At 44.9% G+C, this 26,017-nt stretch overlaps 1 protein-coding gene across 1 annotated transcript in view; it reads right to left on the reverse strand.

The window, feature by feature from the left end:
- LOC149217702 (alpha-mannosidase-like) overlaps positions 1 to 26,017 on the reverse strand; it is a 551,513-nt gene that overhangs the window by 225,248 nt on the left and 300,248 nt on the right. Inside the window, exon 22 of the mRNA XM_089393048.1 lies at positions 7,021 to 7,086. Coding sequence (XP_089249174.1) covers positions 7,021 to 7,086 — 66 coding nt within the window. The remainder of the gene's footprint in view (positions 1 to 7,020; positions 7,087 to 26,017) is intronic.

Below are 26,017 nucleotides of genomic sequence, written 5' to 3' on the forward strand. Positions count from 1 at the left end.
GGGCATTTGGTGTTGCAGCCAGAAGCTAATATTGATACCAGGGAGAGGCAGCTGTAGAGCAAGACGGTTCGGGAATTCTTGATGAGGTGGAAGAATTTACCGGATGAGGATGCCACCTGGGAGCGCGAGAAAATTTTGCAGCATCCATCACTTCAGTTGCTTGAGGATAAGCAACATTTTTCCAGGGGACACTGTAATATTCCTAATTAGCCATGGCTAATTGGAATATTCGAATTTTGTTCAATTTTGCCTTCTATAGTTAGTTATGAATAATAAAAAAAGGTGAGTAAAGGGTGACATAACTCACTTTTAGAATAAAGTCACTCCCTAGTAGCACAACATTATAACTTAAAGGGGAGCCAAGGGAGCCATAGAACCACGTAGAGGAGGGGGCCCACGCAGACACTTGGAGGGACTGCATAGATGCACAGGAGCACGTGGCAAGAGCTGGCTACGTTGGAGGAGGTGGGCCTTAGGGTTTGAGAAGGGCCAACGCTATAAAGGTGAGGGGAACCTCCTCATTTTGGCATTCGATTATGTGCATTTGAGCTAGTCACTTCGACTTAGAGCACGCCGGCTGTTTAGCTGGTCTGCAGCACTGTTTAGTGCATTGAGTGTCTCCGGTCGGAGATCTCACCCTCAGCCCCGGGGGACTTCGAGTGCCTGCTTGGGCAAGGTATTTCCATCAGTATTTTTGCAGTAGTTTCATTAGCATTTTGGCAGGAGGATTGAGCATCTTGGATGACTGCGCAGTCTTGAGAGGGATGACGCAGTTCCTTCTAGCAGGAGTTTTGGATTGAGGGTTTGTGGAGGATTTGAGCTGGGAGTTTGAGCAGGGGATCAACCCTTGCATATTGGAGGATTTTGGCAGAGTTTTAGGCAGAGTTCTGGAGGGTTTTCTTCAGTGGCAGCGCAGAGCATTGAGGGACTGCGCAGATCCCCAAGGGGGTGATTTTCGGGGGTCAGCTATTTCAGGAAAGCTTTCTAGGTTTTTCTGGGTTTATTGAGTAGAGGCTGATTCCAGAGTTTCAGCATTTTCTGAGGAGGGGAACAGTCCCAAATCCTTACTTGATTCCAGCAGTAGCAGTAACACAACAGTTCTCCAGCAACTTGGATGCAGTTCAGAGAGAGTCCATTTCATTACTATTCTGGGTGTATTTCTTCACTTGCCTTGTGCAAGTCAAGGTGCTATCTTTCTGATCACCTCTTGTACTCTGTCCATTACTCAGTATAATAAAATGGCTTAGCATTTCTCTCTGCATTTCTTGAGTATCTGCTTATATTTCCTGTTTACATTATTATACGTTGTACCACTGTTATTTTCATCATTTTGAGCTTCCCGGTTATTATATCATTTGTACGTATTTGGCTGGAGTTTGCTGGGGTTTGTGGAATATTCCTGGAAAGGAATATTACAACTATGCAATACACATCATTTTGTCTAATCCAATTGTCCAACTTTTCTGCATTTAACTCTCCATCATATATAGGCAAATCAACTTTAACATCTAGCTTAATCAAGGATGATTTCTTGTTATGTACAGGGCTATTAGGAGGTGTGAGAAAGCTTTCCTCTTTCCCTTTTCCTTTTGAGTGGTCGTGGCTGTGAGACTCATCTTCTCCTTTGTCCTGTTTAGTGCCTGATGAATCTTCATCCCTATGTTTTCTAAAGTCCCTATACATCTCTTCTACCATGGACTTTATGGCTAGGAAACTTTCTATGAATTGAGGGTCTGGACCCATAGGACCTTCCTCTGACATTGTCTTCCGAGGATAGACTCTCCCAATTTCAGGATTAGTTTCGACCAACTCTCCTTCTCCTAATTTGAGCTTTGATCTAGTTAACATTCATAGCTAAACCAACACAAGCTCGTCTAACCTTAACAGCCTAAAGCTCTGATACCACTTGATCTGAAAATCGCCCTTGAGTGACCTCAGTTAATTAATTATTGAATGAAGGTATTACAGACTCATGTGCTGGTGTGTGTCTATGTTATTTTAGGCAACGGAACGATCAGATTACAAAATACACAAACACTGGAAATAGAAAACAGCAGAGAAACACAGTAAGCAAATACAAGAACACAACAATTAATAAGGAGTTCACCCTATCCTCCAGGGCTACGTCTTCAGTCCAGCTTTCAGTGGTGGCCTTCTTTTATTGTGTCTTTAAAGTAGAGAATTACAATGAGGAGCTCAATCCGAGTCTCCTGAAACAGAATTGCTTGGTAGGGTGGTTCATGGATTCCCGAAGCCACTAGAGTGCACAGACTATTTTCCTTACCAGCACTTGACCTTTCTAGTCTTTAAGGGGAGGAGCCTAATATGGTACTGGATTCCCGACAAATCCCTTCAAGCGTGGCTTGAACCTCTCAAGCTCTCTGGTGCTTGACGCTGCCTGTGGTTAGCTCAGCCCTCTGTCTTTCTGGTTTTTGCTTCACGGTCTTTTATTTTCTCTGTCTTTGTCTTCTTCTCTCTGATTCTTCCTCTCGACGTCCTCTCTCTTTGTTTTCTGGTCATGGCTTTAAAGCCAGTCGATCTCATGACTATTCGATTCCTCTTCTTCCTCCATCGGGTCGCCTGCTGCTGCTCGTTTGGAGTTCCCTGTCTTGGCATCATCATTAACGACTCACGGGGAGTGGCCACTTGTCCTCTTGTGAACTGCGCCAACTCTTGCTCGTCGGTTCGATTCTTCAGTTTCGTCGGGAAATGACTATCTGCCACCTCAGCGGTCAAATTGGACCTCAAATCCTTGTAGATCTCGGCTTAATCCCCTGTCAAATTTGGTTCTTTCATCGGGCACGTTCTTAGCCATTAGATCTGGAGCCTCCCACTCCAACATCATTCGCTCATTTCACGCGGTTGACTTGCTCGACCGTTAGCATGCGATGAGCGGCGGTTTTCTCTCTCCTCCGCCTGCCACACATTGGGCGTTGAATGGAATCGTTAGGTTTCAGCCAAATCTGTTTACCACCCAAGGGTGTCCCCGATATATACCGCCAGTTTTTGGAGCGTGGGTCCCGCCTTTAGCCTTTTGCGCTTTTCCCCACGGTTTTCCTGGCTTCCATGCGACCGAGCGCTTCGGGGCCTTTCCATTTCGAGGGGTTTTGCCCAGCGATGCCGCTAATCGCACATTAGAAACTGCCTCCTTTTCCCGATCCGGGCTTCCCAGGTGTCAGTTTCGCCTCCTGTGTAGTCTCCATGGGCCTCGGTTAGCGCGCTTTGACCGAGGTCCTCGTCGTTCCTCGCTGGCTGCCAACTGCCATTGTTCAGAGGTTTTTCTGATCGCCCTGTGCTCTTTAATTCGAATTTTGTCCCGATTTGATATAGTCTTGGTGCTTTGATTAGTCTTCATGGATCCAATTCAGATCATTATTCATGGCTGATGATATGTTCATTAGATTCCTCTCGTCGAGAGGTGTAGGATTGATCTAAACATCATCTGATTCCAATAAGTATTCATGGAGATATGAATTTATTTTGATTATGGAATTATTATCAAGCCGACCTACAACTCGTGTAGGCTCAGAAGCCCAACAGTCACATCTATTCAAACATCAACAATTGCGTATAAATACAGGAGGACTTTTCCTCATTTGCACTCACTCATCTCATCACATATCTCTCTCTCTCGATTGTGCAGAAAAGAGTCTCTTCTCTACTGCGCAGAGAAGGGTCTCTCTCACACATGTGAAGCCGGAAGCTGCTGAAACTGAAGCTGCAACTGCAGATCCAAACTTTGACCAGCGTGGAACACCAAACCTCCTCTTCTGATCTGCGTTGTAGGTTCATCTAAACCTCCTCTGAAGGCTGTAGCTTTTGGTGGTTGAATCAAGTCGATCCGATGGACGGTTTGTGAGATATCGACTGCCCTAGTTTGAAGGAAGCTGCTGAAACTGAAACTGCAACTGTAGAAGTGAAGTTTGACCTGCGTGGACTAGAAGATCTCCTCATCTGAACTGTGTTGTAGGTTCATCTGAACCTCCTCTGAAGGTTGCAACTTTTGGTGGTGGAATCAAGTCGATCCGACGGACAGTTTGCGAGATATCGACTGCCCTAGTTTGAAGGAAGCTGTTGAAACTGAAGCTGCAACTACAAAAGTGAAGTTTGACCTGCGTGGACTAGAAGATCTCCTCATCTGAACTGCGTTGTAGGTTCATCTGAACCTCCTCTGAAGGCTGCAACTTTTGGTGGTGGAATCAAGCTGATTCGATAATCGGTTTGTGAGATATCGACTGCCCTAGTTTCGATGATGAAGCCGCTAATGCTGATGCTGCTGATCTAGGGTTTGCTACTGCTGATATAAATCAGATTTATTGTACTATTTCTCTCTGCTGAATTATTGAAGATAAAAGAAGATTTGATCAAAGGGTTTCTCCACAGATTGTGGGGTTTGTCCTTGGCTAGCCGCCACATATTGTATCTCTTGTCTTGGCTTGTTTTCTGTTGATCGTTTAATGTTCTATCTGCACTTTACTTTATGTACATGTGATTGCTAATCTATGGAATATAATAAAAAAAAGAAGTAAATTGTTATAAGCATAGAACATACCATAACTTAACATAGGAAGCTAAAGTTCAGAAAGTTCATGAAGAAAAAAATTGAAACTTCATAATCAAGGGAGGTTATTCATAACCAGAATTTATTCAACATTCTAAAGGAGAAAGAGTTGGATTAATTTTATTAAATGGAGAGGTTGGGCATTCAATCTATGAATTCCTCTCGAGTGAAATCATTGATTGGTGCTTTGAAGTCAAAAAAACACACATTTATGGAAAAGAGGATTCTTCATCTATTGTTTGTGCACACGTTATGCTTGTTTATGTCTTTTAGAATATTGTAAAGTTACTCCACCATTTCATGCCATATGTTACAGAACCTTGGTAGGTATTCCCTGACAAAAGAGTTGCTCTTATAGTGGCAGTTTGGCCCAGAAAGTTGCTTCCAAGTGATACAGAGCCTGTAGAAAAGCTAGAAACTCTGCAATCCTTGGTTAGAGAAATTCATAATGCTAGAGAAAGGTATTTTGAAGAACCTGCAAAGCAGATTTCTACAACTATTGTTACATGTGAGAGTCGAGACACGAGACTACATCTGTAGAGGAAAGTCAATGTCAATATCACTTGCTCGACTGGATCTTGGAAGTGTTCATCTTACTGATATTCCCCGAAAACATTCAAAATCAGCTGTACATCATGTTGTGAGGGAAGCAAATGGATTGTTTTTAAGGGCCTGGAAGTGGAAACACAGGTAGCCTCGGGAAGTTTGTCTGTACTAGCCCAATCAGAGATAATGTATTGCATGATTCAAATTGGCCCAGAAAGCCCAAAATGGGTCTATCTGAATAACCCCAGTGAGCAATCTATAGTGATGCAGCTCACACTTAATTTAGAAACAGTTGTTGTTCAATGCAAGGAGGATGAGAAAATCAGTTTCGCAATGTGGCCTTGGGATGGACTATGGTATCGTAGGATACCTCGCAAAATAGTGAAGTATGACAATGAGGATAGAGCATTTTCTAGGCACGTTTGGGACCCTGGCATTAGCTAGGTGAGGTTGTTGAATAGTTGCATATGGTGAAATTGGTTGAGGAAAAGCAATTTTTTGGTGGAGAGGACTGTAATATCCCTGATTTTTAGTACAGAAGTTACTAAGGAATTTGCCCAATTTTGATGAAAAAGGGCAGATATTATTTAATTATAAATGGCGGAAAAATATTATTTCATTAGGAAAGGGCAGAAAACGTTATTTTATTAAAAGTGGCAGCAAAAGTTACTTAATGGAGAATGGCTCCCACCAATAAAATAATATTAGAAGGGAATCTAGAAGCTTTGGGATAACTCATAAAAGGAGGTTGGGGGATCATTTGCAAATCATCCTAACTCATCATTTCTATTGCTACTGAAGTGGAGCTTCAAGAGAGTTCAGATCGAGGGTTTCAAGGGAGACCCTCACCCTAGTTTCAGTGGACTTTCCATTGCCACCCTAGCTAGTCTTCCAACTTTGGTGGAATTCTTTTGCCACCCTAGTTGGGTTTCTATCTTTCTAGATTTATTGCTAATCAGCTTGATGGTGTTCTGGAGCTAATCCATTTTTGTGCAGGAGAAAATTAAAATTCTCAAGGAGGCCAAATTGTGTTATGTGGGCAGAGTTTCCCTTCACCAAGAGGCCAAGTCCTGAAGTGGGTTTGTTGTACAAGCCATTTACAGTCACATTCTGCCCAACCCAAGTGCCATTCAGTTGTAAGGGGGACGAGAAGCATGCATTTTGATGCCTGCTAGCGCATGTGGAAGAGAGGCACGAATTCTGTCCTGTAGCTGAACCATGTGCCAATGAGTTTTTTCATGAAAAAGGGACGAGCTGGAGCTGATATGCAGAGAGGACATTTCGCAGAATTGGGGCATTTGAAATAGAAGACTAGTTGTTGTTTATAACCATGTTCTACCATATTTTTCATTGCTCTGTACTTGCCTTGGTGACTGTAATGTTTGCAATTCTGGAATATAATTTCAGAGTTGTCTAAATTGGAGAAACAACGAACTAGATGGATGTAGCGTTCACTATTTCTGCTAAATGTTGTGATGGAATTTATGTGACCATCCTTCTTGAAAAGGGTTGTCTATGCCAACATTATATTGGATATGCCCTTTATTATTTATGTGACATGGAAAAAAATGCACATACAGCAATCAACTCACAAACTGTTTTAACAAAATATTTCACTGAGAAAACCAGTAAAACTCAGAAATTACAGAGGTTGGTTTGGGTTGTTTCCAAGAAGGAACACTACAGAACATGAAAAATATATATTAAAAATACATTTTATCATCAAAATATGCACATTTAATTACAACACAAGAAATTATAAAGCCAAACTTAACATCAAATTAACAAGGTTCATATTCAAATGATTACTAATGCATGTTTGATTTGTTGGTGATGAGAGCCTTTGTTTTCCAAACAGCCAAAGTTCAAACACAAAAAAAGGCTAAAGAAGGTAATAATTTCAACAAACTCACAGGATAATAGTTGCCTGCCACAGGTTGATGTACTTGTAGATCCCAATCTGTCCTATAATCCCTCACCTGTCAAACAAAATAAAAATGTCGTTCAACTTTTTTGTCTCAAGTATTAAACAAATAAGAACTTTATGTGCGTGAACATGTGAATTTAGAATTATTAATACTCAAATAAACAATGTGCTAATACATGGTTAAATTAATTAAGCTATGTTGCACAGGTATTAAACATATAGGAACTTTGTGTGCATGAACATGTTCATTTAGAATCATTAATCCTCAAATAAATGGTGTAATAATACTGGGTTAATTTAATTATACCTATCTTGTACAAGTTTTTGGAGGGTGGGAATGATAGAAACATGGGTATAGATGTCCATAAAACTAGAAGCTTTTGATAAATCCAAGAATGACCATTCCTTGGACCCAACTTAAGCATTAAATGGCGCTTTACTCATACCACAATGTAATATCGCTAACCCGGAATATCCCTCAAGCCCAGCAAAACTCCAACCAAAAACGTGCAAATAATATAATAACCCAAAGATGACAAAATAACAGTGGTACAACATATAATAATGTAAACAGGAAATATAAGCAAATACTCAAAAATGCAGTGTGAAATGCTAAGCCATTTTATTATACTGAGCAATAAAATGAGTACAAGAGGTGATCAGAAAGATGGCACCTCGACTTGCACAAGGCAAGTGAAGAAATACTCTCAAAATAACAAAGAATGGCCTCTCTGCGTGGATGCTGCTAGAAAACTGTCGTGTTGTTGCTGCTGCTAGAAAACAAATGATGATTTGGGGCTGCTCCCCTCCTCAGAAAATGTTGAAACTCTGGAATCGGGCTCTACTCAAGAAACCCAGAAAAACCCAGAAAGCTTTCCTAGAATAGCCGACCCCCGAAAATCACCCCCTTGGGGATCTGCGTAGTTCCTCAATGCTCTGCGCTGCCACTGAAGAAACCCCTCCAAAACTCTGCTTGAAACTCTACCAAAAATCCTCCAATAGGCAAGGGCGGGTCCCCTGCTCAATCACCCAGCATAAATCCTCCTGCAAAAACCCCAATCCAACACTACTGCCAGAAAGAACTGCGTCCCTCTCTCAGTGTTGCGCAGTCCTCCAGAAAGCTGATGAAACTGCTGCTGAAATGCTGATAAACTACTGTTGAAATGCCAATGGAAATACCTTGCCCGAGCAGGCACTCGAAGTCCCCCGGGGCTAAGGGTGAGATCTCCGAACGGAGACACTCAATGCACTAAACAGTGCTGCAGACCAGCTAAACAGCCAGCGTGCTCAGAAGTCGAAACGACTAGCTCAAAATGCACATAACTGAATGATCCAAATGAGGGGGTTCCTCTCTCTTTTATAGCCTTTGCCTCTCTCAATCCCAAGGCTCACCTCCTCCTGCGTGATTCCCCTCTTGCCACGTGTTCCTTTCCTCCTGCGCAGTTCCTCCATGTGTCTGCGTGGGCTCCATTTCTGCATCCCCCTTTGGCCCCCTTGGCTCCCCTTTAAGTCACAACGTTGTGCTACTAGGAAGTGACTTTTTATTCTAAAAGTGAGTTATGTCCCCCTTCCTCACTTTTTATTTACAAATAACTATAGAAGGCAAAAATCGAACAAAATCGAATATTCCAATTAGCCATGGCTAATTAGGAATATTACACACAAATGGTATTCGATGTTAAGTTTCTAGTGCTCCATGCTTAACACAATCACTTGTTACAATTCTTCTTTAGTTATCAATCACTTTATCCAATATAATTCAATCTTCCAGCGACAATAAGCAATTGTAGATAGAACAATAAATCTAATGCATAGTAGAAGACAACCAAGAACAATAGAGACGCAGTATTTGGTCAAAGACCGTGGAAAAACCCCACAAGGTGGATACCCTTTTCAAATATTTTGAAGTTGGATAGCTCGATCTGCCAAGGAACTTGAGCTCAAGTTTGTCTTTCTCCAACTCCATTGACCTCCTCTTATAATCTCTAGTTGGATCACGAACGACCATGATTAAGTCCTTATCAATGGTTGAGATCATTTTTGAGTTGATTCATGTGAGTTTCTAGATAAATCTCACTTTTCTCAATTAATTGTTATTAATTAATCATTTTCCCTAAGTTAGACTTAGGAAAAATTTAATTACTGACTAATTAAATTAATTGAGCTTTTTCTAGGTGGATTTTTGTAATATCCCTAATGGAAATTTTAACAGTAGATACCATAAATGAACTTGAACAACAAAATAATTGTAAACAGACACACAACCAGCAAATTGATACACAAATAGATGCCAATAAAATCAATGAGCCATTTTATTAATCCACTGAAAAAAGTACATCAACATGAAGGAATAGTGGAACCTGAGCTTACCAAGCAAGTAGAGCTAAACCTAGAAAAAGATCTCTGATCCAACTGGTGAATGATTCTAGCAATGATGTAGATGGCCTCGTGAGAAGACTGTTGCAAACTTGCTACTGCAAAAGTGCTCTCTCCAAAACTCGGATGAAGCATTGTGAGATTTTTGAGTGAAATCTCCTCAAGAGTGTTGGGTTTTTATCCAACACCCACTAGCACACCCAAGGGTTTCCGTCTTGGGCCTACCAATGAAGTAGAGAATCGGGTTCTCAACCTCTCATACAAGAAGAAATATCAAATCCAAGATGTTCCCTCAATAGCCTCCTCTTTTTATAAATATGATGGACCCCTCTAGAACTTCCTATTTTATTATTATTTTAATCATGGAGCACCTTTCCCTCTTTTATGTCAATTAAAATATTTTTTTAATGTGGGAAAATGGTAAATTTGCAGCCATGTCTCCTCAGGTCACTCAAAATCACCTCTAACCATTCCATCCTGTATATCTTTTCATTTCGGTTCCAACGAGCTATTACACTAAGGTGTTTCATCAAGTATTCCTCTCGAAATGCCACCTTAAGCATAATTAATTAAGTTAGGCCCAATAATAACCCTGTTTTTCGAAAGTTGTTGAAATGCAACGGAACGAAAAGCAAATTGTATAGGTGATGGAACATGCCAAGTGAATGCCATTGAATCCCATAGAAACTCCTCAAAACCCCATGAAACATCTCCAAAAGCCCCTGGGCCCATTGATGACATAAACCTACACCTGTGACCTGTCTGCCTCAACCTGAAATTCCATCCTATCCAAGCCATAAGGAACACCAAAAAATGAACATTACAAATCCTCTTGCCCCAATATTGCTTTCCCTCAAGAAATCCAAACCTGTGGAGCAATATGGTGGCCCTATTACCCACCATTTTGTGGGTGATGTGAAAATTCGGCTAACCCCAAATCCTACTGTAGCAACTAATTTAGTTTCTTCTATTTGTTAAATGAATTGAACAAATTATTTACTGTGTTCTACAGTAAATATTGAAATTAATACATTGCAGCCTTCACAAATAAAATATTGTGGAAGAATGAAATAAACTCGCTGCCCTCCGCCTCCCCGAGCTTTGAGAGCTGCTTGTGCTCCCACGGGTTGGTTGGCCGCGCTAGGGCTGCGCCCCTCTGTGCCCCTCTGCGATGGATGAGCTGGGCTCATCCCAGGCTCCTCCTATCAGTCTTCCGTCCTCCTCCAAAGCTGAATATTTCGCATTCAAGACTTTTCTGGCTTCGCTGCCAGCCAAGAAGAAACTGAATGCATCGAAGTTTGTTAAAAGACTGGAAAACATTCTGGAGGTCTCCCTTCCTCCGGAAGGGCCAATCAAGGTTGCTCTGTCGCTGGCAGAAAGGGCCCTGGTAGGTCAGTTCACTGGCCTTTGGCCTTCTTCCAAAGCCACGGAAGCGTGGGTCTACAGAAACTGAAGACCATTAATCAAGCAAAGTGTCACCTCGTATTTTCTAGCGCAAGGTTATTTCCTATTCGAGTTTATCTCAAAAGAAGACAAGGATCTAATCTTCAGGAACGGGCCCTATTTTATGGGTCCTCAAGGTCTCTATTTGAACAGATGGAATCCAGATTTTGATCCAACTGAAGATGTTCCGTCGGCGGTTCCAGTGTGGGTAAGGCTTCCGAATCTTCCTGTGCATTGTTGGAACTGGGACTCTCCAACATATTGGCAACGCGCTGGGCAAATTCATAGATCGCACAAACACCAAGGATCAATATGATTGCGGTCAGATCTGTGTCGAAGTAGATCTAGAAGTGGGACTGCCAGAGGCTATAAAGATAAATGTAGGAAGCTGGATTCATGTGCAAAAACTGGGCTATGAGTAGCTTCCTTTCAAGTGCCAGGAATAAGGACATTTTGCCAAGAACTGCACAAAAAATGAAGAGGCTGTGCAAGGAAAGGAAGAAGGATGGAAGCAGGTCAAAAGGTCAAGGGCTAACCCTAAACTTTCAAACCCTCCTAGAGCTACAAAAGGAAAAGGGTTGCAACCCTCTTCTAGTGGCCAACCAAAGGCACAAGGGAATGCGTTCACCCCTCTTTCCTCTACCTCAATCAAAATGCATGAGACAGAACAGCAGCAGAAGGAGGCAAATGAGAAAGAGATCCTTGAAAATTCCAGGCAAGGTGAGAGCACAACAATAAGCCCTAAGGAAAAGGCTATAGATATGGAAGAGGAAGACCTAGATTTGGAAGAATCTGAGGAGGAAGGAGAAATAGGAGACTCCCAAACATTGTCCCGCAGATCGACAAGAGGAAGGAAAATTGATCGAGAAAAAAGAGAGCGAGAAACATATAAAGACAAACTCCAAGGCAGCCAGCCAACATTGGAGAAGCTGCTAGCAAAGACACCGAAGATTACAAGAAGCCATGGACAGGGGCCCAAAGGGGCCACCCATTCTCAGAAAGGTAAATAATGAATATTGTCTCCTAGAATTGCAGGGGGTTGGGGAGCAAGCAAAAAGAAGAAGCAATGAGAAGTTTGATTAGATTAGAAACCCCAAATATCCTTCTGATCTAGGAGACTAAGTTGGAGGAGAAAAGCTTCCTCCAAGTAAGCAGGAACTTATGGAGAAAAAGTGGAGGACAGGCTGTCTCAGCCCAAGGTGCATCGAGAGGGCTGGGAGCTCTCTGGAATGAAGATAAGTTGGAATTGGTCAATGGAAAGCAGAATACACACTGGCAACTTATGCAACACATAAGCCGAGAAACAAGGGAGGTCTTTAGCCTCTTTACTGTGTATGTGCCAGTAAACGCAGGGGAAAAGAAGCAGTGTTGGGACTCAATCAAACTCATGGCTGAGGAAGAAACGTTGAGAAATATTATTATCGCAGGGGATCTGAATATAACCCTAAGCTCCTCTGAGAAGAGAGGTGGCAACATAGTAAGAGACCCAGCAAGTGAATGGGTGGAGGATATCATGCAAGATTGGGATCTGCTCGACATCAAACCTCTGAAAGGTAAGTATACTTGGTCAAATAAAAGAATTGGCCCTGGCCATATTGCTGCGAGATTAGATAGATTTCTTATTCAAAGTTCCTATCTACTCCTTGGTTTAGAAGCTAGGATGCTCATTCTTCCATGCAGTATTTCGGATCATAAACCCATAAAGCTGGAACTCTCAACGCAAATAGAAATTTTGGGCCCATTCCTTTTCGATCCAATGCTCTATGGATAAGGTTAAAGAGAGCTGGAATCGGCCTGTCACAGGGTCCCCTTTCTTTGTTTGGGAAGAAAAATTAAGAAGAGTAAAGGCTGCATTGAAAAGTTGGGCTAAAACTCTTCCAAACCCGGCTGATGAATGGAGGATGGCCCATGCCTCCCTTGAGAAGCACCAACTGCAGATGGAAGAGGAGGAACTCACAGAGGAATCGATAGTCATAGAAGGAAATCTGCAACAAAAATTCCACAAAGCTTGTCTGCAAGAGGAAGAATATTGGAGGCAGAAATCCCGTAGCCTGTGGTTGAAAGCGGGAGACAGGAATACCTCCTTCTTCCACAAACAAGCCCAAGCTAGAAGGTCCTTCAACACAATTTCTGAAATAAAAGAAGACCGCGTTACCCATAAGGACTTTACAAGCATCAAAGGGGCTGCCTTCTCCCACTTTGAGAAACTATATAGTGAAGTCGAGGGAATGAGCCAGGACACTATGTTCTTGGATGTTGTCCCCTCCAAGATCTCTTCAAATATGAATCAACAACTGGAAGCTAAAGTCACCAGAAAAGAGACAAAGGTTGCGCTCAATGAAATGGAGTCGGACAAAGCCCCAGGTCCGGATGGCTTCACTGCCAGATTCATTCAAGTCTGTTGGCAAATAGTGAAGAAGGATCTGCACAGAATGGTATCCAAATCTTAGTGCTGCCAGAAAATTGGAGGAAGCACGAATTCTGCCTTTGTCACCCTCATTCCGAAGGAGAAGGGAGCCAACACCTTTAATAGGTTTCATCCGATTTCGTTATGCAACATTGGCTACAAGTTCATAACAAAAGTGATTGCCAACAGACTGAAGGTCCTCTTGCCCTCCATTATTCCTGAAATCCAAGGGGGGGCTCGTTCAGGGCTGGCAAATCGTGGACAACATAATCCTTGTGCAAGAGGCGATTCATTCTAGCTTGCAACGGAAAGAAAAAGGTATGGTGATCAGGCTGGACCTTGATAATGCATTTGACCGAGTTCATCACAAGTTTCTCTTTGGCGTGATGCACAAGTTTGGGTTTGGTCAGGAGTTTATCAAATGGGTTCGAGCATGCATCTCTGAGCCCTAGATTGCCCCTCTGGTGAATGGAAGAGCAACGGAGTTCTTTAAAGCCTCTAGAGGGTCGCACCAAGGCTGTCCTCTTTCCCCTCTTCTTTTAGTTTTGCAAGCTTCAATTCTGAGTTTTTATTTAGAAAAGTGCCAGATAGACCAAGAAATTATGGGTCTTAGGATCGCTCGAGGTGTCAAGGATATCAACCATGCATTGTTCATTGATGATTCTCTTTTGTTGGGTGCTGCCTCCGTGTACTCTGCCTCCAGATTCAGAAAAGTGTTGGACAATTTCTGTAGGACTTCGAGCAGCAAACTAAATGAACGAAAATGCCATTTTTATGGCTAGAATATCCCCAACAGCGAGCTCTCCTCAATTTCTAGATGTACGGGTTTCGCTGGCTTTGCTTCTTGGAACTCCTTCATCTACTTGGGCCTTCCTATCTTCCAAAGGAGGCACTCCAGTAAAGATTGGCTCCCATTGGTCGAGAAATTTAAGAAAAAAATTCAGTCTTGGGGCTTCTCATGGTTGAACCTGGTAAGGAAAATAGTGCTTATTAAGTCTGTCCTATCTAGCCCGCCCATCTTCCAATTCTCGACCATGTTGGCTCCCTCCAGCTTCCTCAAGAAGATGGAGGAATGGATTCTAAGGTTCTTCTGGAAAGGAGTTAAGCAAAATGATAGAAAGATCCCCCTTGTCAATTGGGACAAAGTTGCCAAACCTCTGCTAGAAGGAGGTCTGAATTTCAAGGATCTGAGGACTCAAAATATTGCTATGGGGGCTAAGATTCTGTGGAGACAAATATCTCAGAAACCGGGGCTAGGTCCAAAAGGCGTTGTGGAAGAAATATTTTAGGGGTCAGAGGCTATGAAGCTTGGATGACCTCACCCACACCAGCAAAGGCTCTCAAATTCACAGGCTTTACATGCAGGCCTTACCTCTGATACAAAAGTATTCTTACTGGATCTTGGGTAATGGCAAGCTCATTAATATTTGGACTGATAAAATCATGAGCGAAGAACCTTTGGGTGAAGTCTAAGAGCTCTCTAAGCTTCGAAGCTGGACGTTAAACAACGACATCAAAACTTTGTGGGATATTTCTAGCTGGAAGGATAATTCGTGGGTAGGCTGGAAGAAGCCTCAAATGCTGGATGCTCTAGATCATGCGTGGTCATTCTTGCTGACTAAGCTGAAGGGAATGAGCCTGATGAGCATCAGGAAACAAGACAATAGAGGCTGGGGCTCTCTAGCTGGTTCTTATACTGTTGCACAAGGCTATGCACAGCTCAGAAAAATTCCCCATGTCCCTTGCTGCCCAGCGACTTGGTGAGGACTCTGGAGGCAGAAATGTGTGCCAAAAATCGATTTTTTCAGCTGGTTGTTGTGCCACAACAACATTTTAACTGACGATAGACTAAAAAAGAAAGGCTTCCTGGGCCCTTCCAGATGTAATCTCTATCTGGAAAATGAGGAAAATGCCACTCATTTATTGATTGAATGCAGGTTCGCCAATAGTATTTGGGCTGATGCATTTTCCTCATGGGGATCCTCTGTTCGTCTGTCAAACTCGTTTGCTGGATACTTTGCTAACTGGACTCACCTCTATCCCAGAAAACTCCCTAATAACAACTGGTTCAAGGCAGCTTGGATGGTTTATTGTAATATCCCGTTTCAGAGATATTCTCCAAAACCCTAGTAACTCCAACCAAATATGTACAAATGATATAATAACTGGGAAGCTCAAAATGATAAAAATGACAGTGGTGCAATATATAATAATATAAACGTGAAATATAATCAGATACTCCAAAAATGCAGAGAGAAATGCTAAGCCATTTTATAATACTGAGCAATAGAATGAGTACAGGAGGTGATAAAAAAGATGGCACCTAGGCTCGCACAAGGCAAGTGAAGTAATGCACTCAGAATAGCAAAGGAATGGCCTCTCTTTGAACTGCGTCCCAGCTGCTGGAGAACTGCCGTGCTACTGCTATTGCTGGAAATCAAATGAGGATTTGGGGCTGTTCCCCTCCTCAGAAAAGGCTGAAACTCTGGAATCGGACTCTACTCAAGAAACCCAGAAAAACCCAGAAAGCTTTTCTGAAATGGCCGACCCCCGAAAATCACCCCCTTGGGGTTCTGCGCAGTCCCTCAATGCTCTGCGCTGCCACTGAATGAAACTCTCCAGTAATCTACCTGAAACCTCTGCCAAAACCCTCCAATATGCAAGGGCTGATCCCCTGCTCAATCTCCCAGCACAAATCCTGCTGCAAACCCTCAATCCAGAACTCCTGCCAGAAAGAACTGCGTCATCCCTCTCAGTGCTGCGCAGTCCTCCAAGATGCTCAATCCTCCTACCAAAAATGCTGATGAAACTACTGCAAAAATGCTGATGGAAATACCTTGCCCAAGCAGGCACTCGAAGTCCCCCGGGGCTAAGGGTGAGATCTCCGAATGGAGACACTCAATGCACTAAACAGTGTTGCAGACTAGCTAAATAGCCAGCGTGCTCTAAGTTGAAGTGACTAGCTCAAATGCACATAACTGAATGCCAAAATGAGGAAGCTCCTCTCTCCTTTATAGCCTTTGCCTCTCTCAATCCCAAGGCCCACCTTATCCAGCGTAATTCCTCTCTTGCCACGTGTTTCTTCCCTTCTGCGCAGTCCCTCCAAGTGTCTGCATGGGCTCCATCTCTGTGTCCCCCTTTGGCCCCCTTGGCTCCCCTTTTAGTCACAACGTTATGCTACTAGGAAGTGACTTTTATTCTAAAAGTGACTCATGTCCCCTTTCCCTCACCTTTTTATTCATAAATAACTATAGAAGGCAAAAATAAGCATAATCGAATATTCCGATTAGCCATGGCTAATTAGGAATATTACAGTTTCCCCCAGCAAAATGTTGCTTGTCCTCAAGCAACTGAAGTGATGGATGCTGCAAGATTTTCTCACTCTCCCAAGTGGCATCCTCATCCGGCAAATTCTTCCACCTCACCAAGAATTCCTGGACCATACTGCTCCGTAGCTGCCTCTCCTTAATATCAATAATAGCCTCTGGCTGCAACACCAAATGCCCCTCATCATCCATGGGTGGTAGCTCATCTGTCACTGTCACCTGCTGTCCCAATGCCTTCTTCAGGCATGATACATGAAAAATGTTATGAATCTTGCTGCCTTGGGGTAGCTCCAACTCATATGCGACCTGTCCAATCCTACTTATCACCCTGTATGGCCCACAAAAGTGGGGCTTGAGCTTCTCAGCACCCTTCTGCTTCAATGACGATTGTCAGTATGGCTGTAATCGTAGGTAGACCATGTCCCCTACCTCAAACTGTCTCTCCACCCGACCCCTATCAGCATATAGCTTCTATTGGTTCTGCGCTGTAGCCATGTTATCCTTGAGAGCTCGAAGGATATCTTGACTCTCTTGGATCCAAATCTTGGCTCTTGGAGCCTTGCTATCACCAAACATCATGTCAACAAAAGATAAAGGATGATACCCATACAAAGCATAGAATGGTGACATACCAATGGACATGTGATGTGTAGTGTTGTAGCAGTACTCCCCTAGATGCAGCCACTTCAGCCATGCTCTCTGCTTCCCACTGACATAGTTACGCAAGTAGCCCTCCAGCCACTTGTTAACTATCTCTGTCTGTCTGTTTGTCTGTGGGTGATAACTGGTGCTCGGTGTCAACTCCATCCCCACTAGCCGAAAAAGATCCTGCCAAAACCCACCCATGAAACGGTTGTCCCTGTCACTGACGATGGTCTTAGGAAGACCATGTAGCCTAAAGACCTCTCTGAAGAATAGCTCGGCCACCTGTACTGCTGTGTAGTGTGCGGATATGGCAAAGAAATGTGCGTACTTTCGTCATCCGGTCAACGACGACAAAGATACAATCCTTTCCCTGTACCATGGGCAACCCTGTGATGAATTCCATCGAAATACTCTCTCATTTCCCCTCCAGAATGGGAAGAGGCTGCAATAAACCCGCGGGATGGCTCATCTCCCCCTTGTTCCTCTGACAAATGTCGCACTCCCGGATATGTTGGAGTACGTCCTCCTTGAGGCCCTTCCATGAGAACCTCTCTCTGATGGCCCTGTAGGTTTTGGTAAACCCCTGATGGCCGGCCAATGGTGAATCATGTGATGCCTAGAGTATCTTCTTCTTGAGCTGAGATCCCTCAGTCAAGAAGATCCGATCCCTGTAGTAGATGATCTCATCGACCACCCTGTACCTGTCATCCACCACCTGCCCATCCAAAACCTCACATGCAAACCTGTCCTTGGAGTACTCCACTAAGAGTCGAGCCCTCCAGTCTGTGTCCAAGCTCATAAGAGACAACGTGGCTGGCCTACGTGAAAGAGCATCTGCTACCATGTTGTTCTTACCTTTGACATACTCAATGTCAAAGTCATATGCTTGGATCTTGCTGATCCACTTCTGCTGCCTCTCCTGTAGCTGCTTCTGCTCCAAAAAGAATCTGAGGCTGTTGTGATCAGTCCTCACCCTAAACCTGTTACCCACTAAATACTGCCGGAACTTGGCCAATGCATGCATGATGGCTAGCATCTCCTTGTCGTATACAGAATACAACCTCTCGTGCGAAAGGAGCTTCCGCTCTCATAGGCTATAGGGTGACCTCCCTGCATCAATATTGCACCAATCCCCTCTCCCGATGCGTCACACTCCAAAACAAATGGCTGCGTGAAATCTGGCAATGCAAGCACTGGGCAGTTACTCATAACCTCCTTGAGCCTGTCAAAGGCCCGCTGCACTGTATCCGACCAACTGAAAACCCCCTTCCTCGTCAAATCTGTCAGGGGTGCAACAAGCTGTGAGAAACTCCTGACAAACTTTCGGTAGTAAGTACAAATGCCAATGAGCCCCCGGAGTTATGTCACGTTTCTCAGCTCCGGCCACTCTCTAATGGCCCTGATCTTCTCCTCGTGGACTCTCACTTCGTCCACCCCTATGATGTGCCCCAAATACAACATCTCTGTCAACCCAAACTCACACTTGGAGAGTTTGGCATAGAACTGCTGCTCCTGCAAGATACGCAACACTGTCTCAATGTGCTGGAGATGCTCCTCCCAAGTCCTGCTGTAAATGAGAATGTCATCAAAGAATACCAACACAAACTTCCTCAAGTGACTGCGGAAGATGTGATTCATGTAGGACTGAAATGTGGCGGGGGCGTTGGTTAGCCCAAAGGGCATCACCAAGAACTCAAAGTGCCCATAGTGACACCTTAAGGCGGTCTTGGGAATGTCTTGCTCCCTCACGCGAATTTGATGGTACCCAGATGTCAAATCAATCTTTGAGAAGAACCGTGCTCCTCTCAACTCATCCATCAACTCGTTGATCTTGGGTATGGGGTACCTGTTCTTCAGTGTCTTCTTGTTCAGGGCCCTATAGTCAATGCACATTCTCAATGTGCCATCCTTCTTCTTCACCAACACCACGGAAGAAGCGAAAGGACTCGTGCTCGGCCGAATGTGCCCAAGAGCCAGCAACTCCTAGATAGGCCGCTCAATCTCATCCCGATAGGCCTTGGGGTGCCTATAGGGGGTGGTAATCACTGCCTGTATGCCCGGCTCAAGCTCGATGGTGTGCTCAAACCCCCGGTCCGATGGCTGTCCCGACGGAATCTCCCCAAACACTATGGCATACTGGTCAAGGATGGACTGTATCTTCGGATGTACTGTCTGCCCTGTAGTCCCTGCTTCTGATGCACGCAGCTCTACTATAATATCCCGTTTCAGGGATATTCTCCAAAACCCCAGTAAACTCCAACCAAATACGTAAAAATGATATAATAACCGGGAAACTCAAAATAATAGAAATAAGAGTGGTGCAATATATAATAATATAAACGTGCAATATAAGCAGATACTCAAGAAATGCAGAGAAATGCTAAGCCATTTTATTATACTGAGCAATAGAATGAGTACAGGAGGTGATCAGAAAGATGGCACCTCGACTTGCACAAGGCAAGTGAAGAAATACACTCAGAATAGCAAAGGAATGGCCTCTCTCAGAACTACATGGAAGCTGCTGGAGAACTACCGTGCTGCTGCTGGTGGAAATAAAATGAGGATTTGGTGTTGTTCCCCTCCCTAGAAAATGCTAAAACTCTGGAATCGGGCTCTACTCAAGAAACCCAGAAAAACCCAGAAAGCTTTCCTGGAATAGCCGACCCCTGAAAATCACCCCCTTGGGGTTCTGCGCAGTCCCTCAATGCTCTGCGCTGCCACTGAATGAAACCCTCCAAAAATCTGCCTGAAACCTCTGCCAAAACTCTCCAATATGCAAGGGCTGATCCCCTACTCAATCTCCCAGCACAAATCCTACTGCAAACCCTCAACCCAGAACTCCTGCCAGAAAGAACTGCGTCATCCCTCTCAGTGCTGCGCAGTCCTCCAAAATGCTGATGAAAATACTACTGAAATGCTGATGAAACTATTGCTGAAATGCTAATAGAAATACCTAGCATGAGCAGGCACTCAAAGTCCCCCGGGGCTAAGGGTGAGATCTCCGAACGGAGACACTCAATGCACTAAACAGTGCTACAGACTAGCTAAACAACCAGCATGCTCTAAGTCGAAGTGACTATCTCAAATTCTCATAACTGAATGCCAAAATGAGGAAGCTCCTCTCTCCTTTATAGCCTTTTCTTCTCTCAATCCCAAGGCCCACCTTCTCCAGCATAATTTCCCTCTTGCCACGTGTTCCTTCCCTTCTGCGCAGTCCCTCCAAGTGTCTGCTTGGACTCCATCTCTGTGTTCGCCTTTGGCCCCCTTGGCTCCCCTTTAAGTCACAACGTGGGGCTACTAGGAAGTGACTTTTATTCTAAAAGTGAGTCATGTCCCCTTTCCCTCACCTTTTTATTCATAAATAAATATAGAAGGCAAAAATAAGCAAAATCGAATATTCCAATTAGACATGGCTAATTAGGAATATTACAGTCTCCCCTGGCAAAATGTTGCTTGCCCTCAAGCAACTGAAGTGATGGATTCTGCAAGATTTTCTCACTCTCCCAAGTGGCATCCTCATCCGGCAAATTTTTCCACCTCACCAAGAATTCCCCGACCATTATGCTCCGTAGCTGCCTCTCCCTGGTATCAATAATAGCCTCTGGCTGCAACACCAAATGCCCCTCATCATCCATGGGTGGTAGCTATCTGTCACTGTCACCTGCTGTCCCAATGCCTTCTTCCGGCATGATACATGAAAAGTGTTATGAATCTTGCTTCCTTGGGGCAGCTCCAACTCATATGCAACCTGTCCAATCCTGCGTATCACCCTGTATGGCCCATAAAAGCGGGGCTTGAGCTTCTCAGCCCCCTTCTGCTTCAGTGACGACTATCAGTATGGCTGTAATTGTAGGTAGACCATGTCCCCTACCTCAAACTGTCTCTCCAACTGACCCCTATCAGCATACAGCTTCTGTTGGTTCTGCGTTGTAGCCATGTTATCTTGAGAACTCGAAGGATATCCTGACTCTCTTGGATCCAGATCTTGGCTCTCGAAGCCTTGCTACCACCAAACATCATGTCAACAAAAGATAAAGGATGATACCCATACAAAGCATAGAATGGTGACATACCAATGGACATGTGATGTGTAGTGTTGTAGCAGTACTCCCCTAGATGCAGCCACTTCAACCATGCCCTCTGCTGCCCACTGACATAGTTACGCAAGTAGCCCTCCAGCCACTTGTTAACTATCTCTGTTTGTCCGTCTGTCTGTGGGTGATAACTGGTACTCGGTGTCAACTCCGTCCCCACTAGCCGAAAAAGCTCCTGCCAAAACCCGCCCATGAAACGGCTGTCCCTGTCACTAACGATGGTCTTAGGAAGACCATGTAGCCTGAAGACTTTTCTGAAGAACAGCTCGGCCACCTGTGCTGCTGTGTAGTGTGTGGATATGGCAAAGAAATGTGCATACTTCGTCAGTCGGTCAACAACGACAAAGATACAATCCTTGCCCTGTACCATGGGCAACCCTGTGATGAAGTCCATCGAAATGCGCTCCCATTTCCCCTCCGGAATGGGAAGAGGCTGCAACAAACCTGCGGGATGGCTCATCTCCCCCTTATTCCTCTGACAAACGTCGCACTCCTGGATATGTTGGAGTACGTCCTCCTTGAGGCCCTTCTATGAGAACCTACTCTCTGATGGCCCAGTAGGTTTTGGTAAACCCCTGATGGCCAGCCAATGGTGACTCATGTGATGCCTAGAGTATCTTCTTCTTGAGCTGAGATGTCTTAGTCAAGAAGATCCGATCCCTGTAGTAGATGATCTCATCGACCACCCTGTACCTGTCATCCGCCACCTGCCCATCCAAAACATGCAAACCTGTCCTTGGAGTACTCTACTGAGAGTCGAGCCCTCCAGTCTGTGTCCAAGCTCATAAGAGACAACGTGGCTGGTGTACGTGAAAGAGCATCTGCTACCACGTTGTTCTTACCCTTGACATACTCAATGTCAAAGTCATATGCTTGGATCTTGTTGATCCACTTCTGCTGCCTCTCCTATAGCTGCTTTTGCTCCAAAAAGAATCTGAGGTTGTTGTTATCAGTCCTCACCCTGAACCTGGTACCCACTAAATACTACCGGAATTTGGCCAATGCATGCATGATGGCCAACATCTCCTTGTCATATATAGAATACAATCTCTTGTGCGGAAGGAGCTTCTCGCTCTCATAGGCTATAGGGTGACCTCCTTGCATCAATATTGCGTCGATCCCCTCTTCCGACGTGTCACACTCCAAAACAAATGGCTGCATGAAATATGGCAATGCAAGCACTGGGCAGCTGCTCATAACCTCCTTGAGCCTGTCAAAGGCTCGCTGCGCTGTATCTGACTAAGTGAAAGCCCCCTTCCTCGTCAAATCTATCAGGGTTGCAGCAATCTGTGAAAAACTCTTGACGAACTTCCAGTAGTAAGTACAAATGCCAATGAATCCCCGGAGTTCTGTCACGTTTCTCGGCTTCAGCCACTCTTTAATGGCCCTGATCTTCTCCTCGTGGACTCTCACTCCATCCACCCCTATGATGTGCCCCAAATACAACATCTCTGTCAACCCAAACTCACACTTGGAGAGTTTGGCATAGCACTACTGCTCCTGCAAGATACGCAACACTGTCTCAATGTGCTGGAGATGCTCCTCCCAAGTCCTGCTGTAAATGAGAATGTCATCAAAGAATACCAACACAAACTTCCTCAACTGACTGCAGAAGATGTGATTCACGCAGGACTGAAATGTGGCGGGGGCGTTGGTTAACCCAAAGGGCATCGCCAAGAACTCAAAGTGCCCATAGTGACACCTGAAGGCAGTCTTCGGAATGTCCTGCTCCCTCACGCAAATCTGATGGTACCCAGATCTCAAATCAATCTTTGAGAAGAGCTGTGCTCCTCTCAACTCATCCATCAACTCGTCGATCCTGGGTATGGGGTATCTGTTCTTCAGTGTCTTCTTGTTCAGGGCCCTATAGTCAATGCACATTCTCAATGTGCCGTCCTTCTTCTTCACCAAAACCACGGAAAAAGCGAAAGGACTCGTGCTCGGCCGAATGTGCCCAAGAGCCAGCAACTCCTGGATAGGCCGCTCAATCTCATCCCGATAGGCCTTGGGGTGCCTATAGGGAGTGGTAATCACTCCCTGTATGCCCTGCTCAAGCTCGATGGTGTGCTCAAACCCCCGGTCCGATGGCTGTCCCGACGGAATCTCCCCAAACACTATGGCATACTGGTCAAGGATGGACTGTATCTCTGGATGTATTGTCTACCCTGTAGTCCCAGCCTCTGATGCACGCAACTCTACTGCCCACTCTACATCCCCCTTCCGAAAGACTACCTCCATCCGATGAGCCGAAATAGTCTGAGGCGGATATGTGTGCTGCCCCAGTATCTTATCATGCCTCCCTGTCTTCTCATTATCCCACTCTATCTCTAGGGTCTTCCAATCTATCGTGACCTTCCCTAGAGTGATAAGCCACTGAACACCCAATATTATGTTGGTGTCCAGAATATTGACCACGAAAAAGTGGTTAGTCAAGGTGTAGGTGCCCATCGTCACTGACAGCTCTGGAACATAACGAGTACACATCATGGTCTGATTTCCTGGGACCAAGACTGAAAACCCATCGAAGCTCTTTGTCTGTATACCTCTCCACTCAACCATCTGTGCATCGATGAAGTTGTGGGTTGCCACACTGTCAACCAAGACTGATACCCGCTGGCCACGTACTGTCCCCCGTACACGTAGCGTCAGATACTTGGGAAATCCTCGCAATGCTGCAAGGGCCCCTCCAGTAGGTGCAAAAGATGCACCACCTGTTGCTGGCGGTGGAGGTGGCAAAGGTCCCTGCACCACATGGCTATCTCCTGCCTCCACATCATCCTCATCATCCTCTTCCCCACTGCTCTCGGAGAAGACCTCAATAAAATGTGCTTTGCCAGCAGCACATCATGTCCTAGTGCCCACAGCTCCTGATAGGTGAAGCACAACCGCTTCTTCTTCAGCTCCCTCCTGGCATCATCGTCAATCTGTGCTCGTCCTGGAATCCCCTTTGGAGGTAGAATCCTCACATCCTTCCCCTTAGACTGGAAAGTCTATCTCTGGGGGTAAGGTGTCCGAGTCCTGGGTAAGACATCCTGTAAGTCCCAGGTCCTACTAGTAGCGTCCTGAAGTGTGGCTGGTCTAGTGGATCGGACTAAACCCCAAAGTGGCTCTGCTAACCCCTCAACATACATATAGATCCTCCGTGCCGTGGATAGATCTGGCACCATCACTGAGACCCTCAAGAAATCTGCAATGTAGGTCTTTGGGCTCCCTGTCTGTTTGAGCCTCGTTAGCTCAACAAAATGCTGCTCTAGATCCCTCCGATCAAATCGCTCCATCAATCTCCTGGTGAACTCGACATATGTCGTCACTGTGGAGTGTCCGAGTGTAACCATCCCATGAAACCACCAATTCTGAGCCTCACCATCCAAATGCAATGTTGCCACCTTGATGGCCTCTGTCTCTGACATCTGGTTAAGCTGGACTCTCCACCCAAGACTTTGCCGAACTGTTTTATAAACCATCAAATGTAGGCAAGTGGAATCTACTCGCTGCACGGTGGGTGTCACCATCATGGTAATGCGGTACCCTCTGTGATAGTCGCGGGGTCTACTATCCCACTGGAGCTGAACAAAGTCTCTGAATGAAAGAGCTTCCCTGAACTCCTGCCCATAGGCCTGGTACTCTGCAAAATAATTGCCCATATGTCTGGGCTCTGCCTCCTGCTGGGCTATGGCCCCCGTGCCTGCTCCTAAGAAAGTGGGCATGGTAGAGCGTGTAGGGGCATGTGAGGCCACCTACTGCGCAGTATCACGCTGCTCTGGCAAATGGTGGGATGCGCCCGATCCCTCACCAACCTGAAAAACCCGTGGGCTCTCACGCTGTCTAGCCTCTACTGCCGTGAATCTCTACCCCATCACCTCAATCTGCCTTGACAGATCCTGTACTGATTTGAGGAGCATATCCGCAAATCTCTTCCCGTCCTCATCTGCCATCGGATCCCCCTGCTCTGCGTCCACCCTAGGCTCCTTCTGTTCTGTGTCCACCACAAGCTCCTCCTGTTCTGCGTCCACCACCGGAACACAGTCTCCCTCTCCGTAGTTATTCTCCAACCTACGCCCAGTGTCTCTGTATCTCCTACCTCTGTAACAGATGTAGGGTTTTTCCCCCGGTGTCATAGATTGCTAGCTCCACAGGCTGAGCCAGATCTATGCTCTGATACCACTGTAATATCCCGTTTCAGGGATATTCTCCAAAACCCCAGTAAACTCCAACCAAATACGTACAAATGATATAATAATCAGGAAACTCAAAATGATAGAAATAATAGTGGTGCAATATATAATAATATAAATGTGCAATATAAGCAGATACTCAAGAAATGCAGAGAAATGCTAAGCCATTTTATTATACTGAGCAATAGAATGAGTACAGGAGGTGATCAGAAAGATGGCACCTCGACTTGCACAAAGAAAATGAAGAAATACACAAAATAGCAAAGGAATGGCCTCTCTCAGAACTGCGTGGAAGCTGCTGGAGAACTGTCGTGTTGCTGCTGCTATTGGAAATCAAATGAGGATTTGGGGTTGTTCCCCTCCTCGGAAAATGTTGAAACTCTGGAATCGGGCTCTACTCAAGAAACCCAAAAAACCCAGAAAGCTTTCCTGGAATAGCCGACCCCCGAAAATCACCCCCTTGGGGTTCTGCGCAGTCCCTCAATGCTCTGCGCTGCCACTGAATGAAACCCTCCAG

Source organism: Pinus tabuliformis, chromosome 1_1 (genome assembly GCF_031772625.1).
Source record: "Pinus tabuliformis cultivar Carrire ecotype Pingquan chromosome 1_1, CPIR1, whole genome shotgun sequence".
NCBI lineage: Eukaryota > Viridiplantae > Streptophyta > Pinopsida > Pinales > Pinaceae > Pinus > Pinus tabuliformis.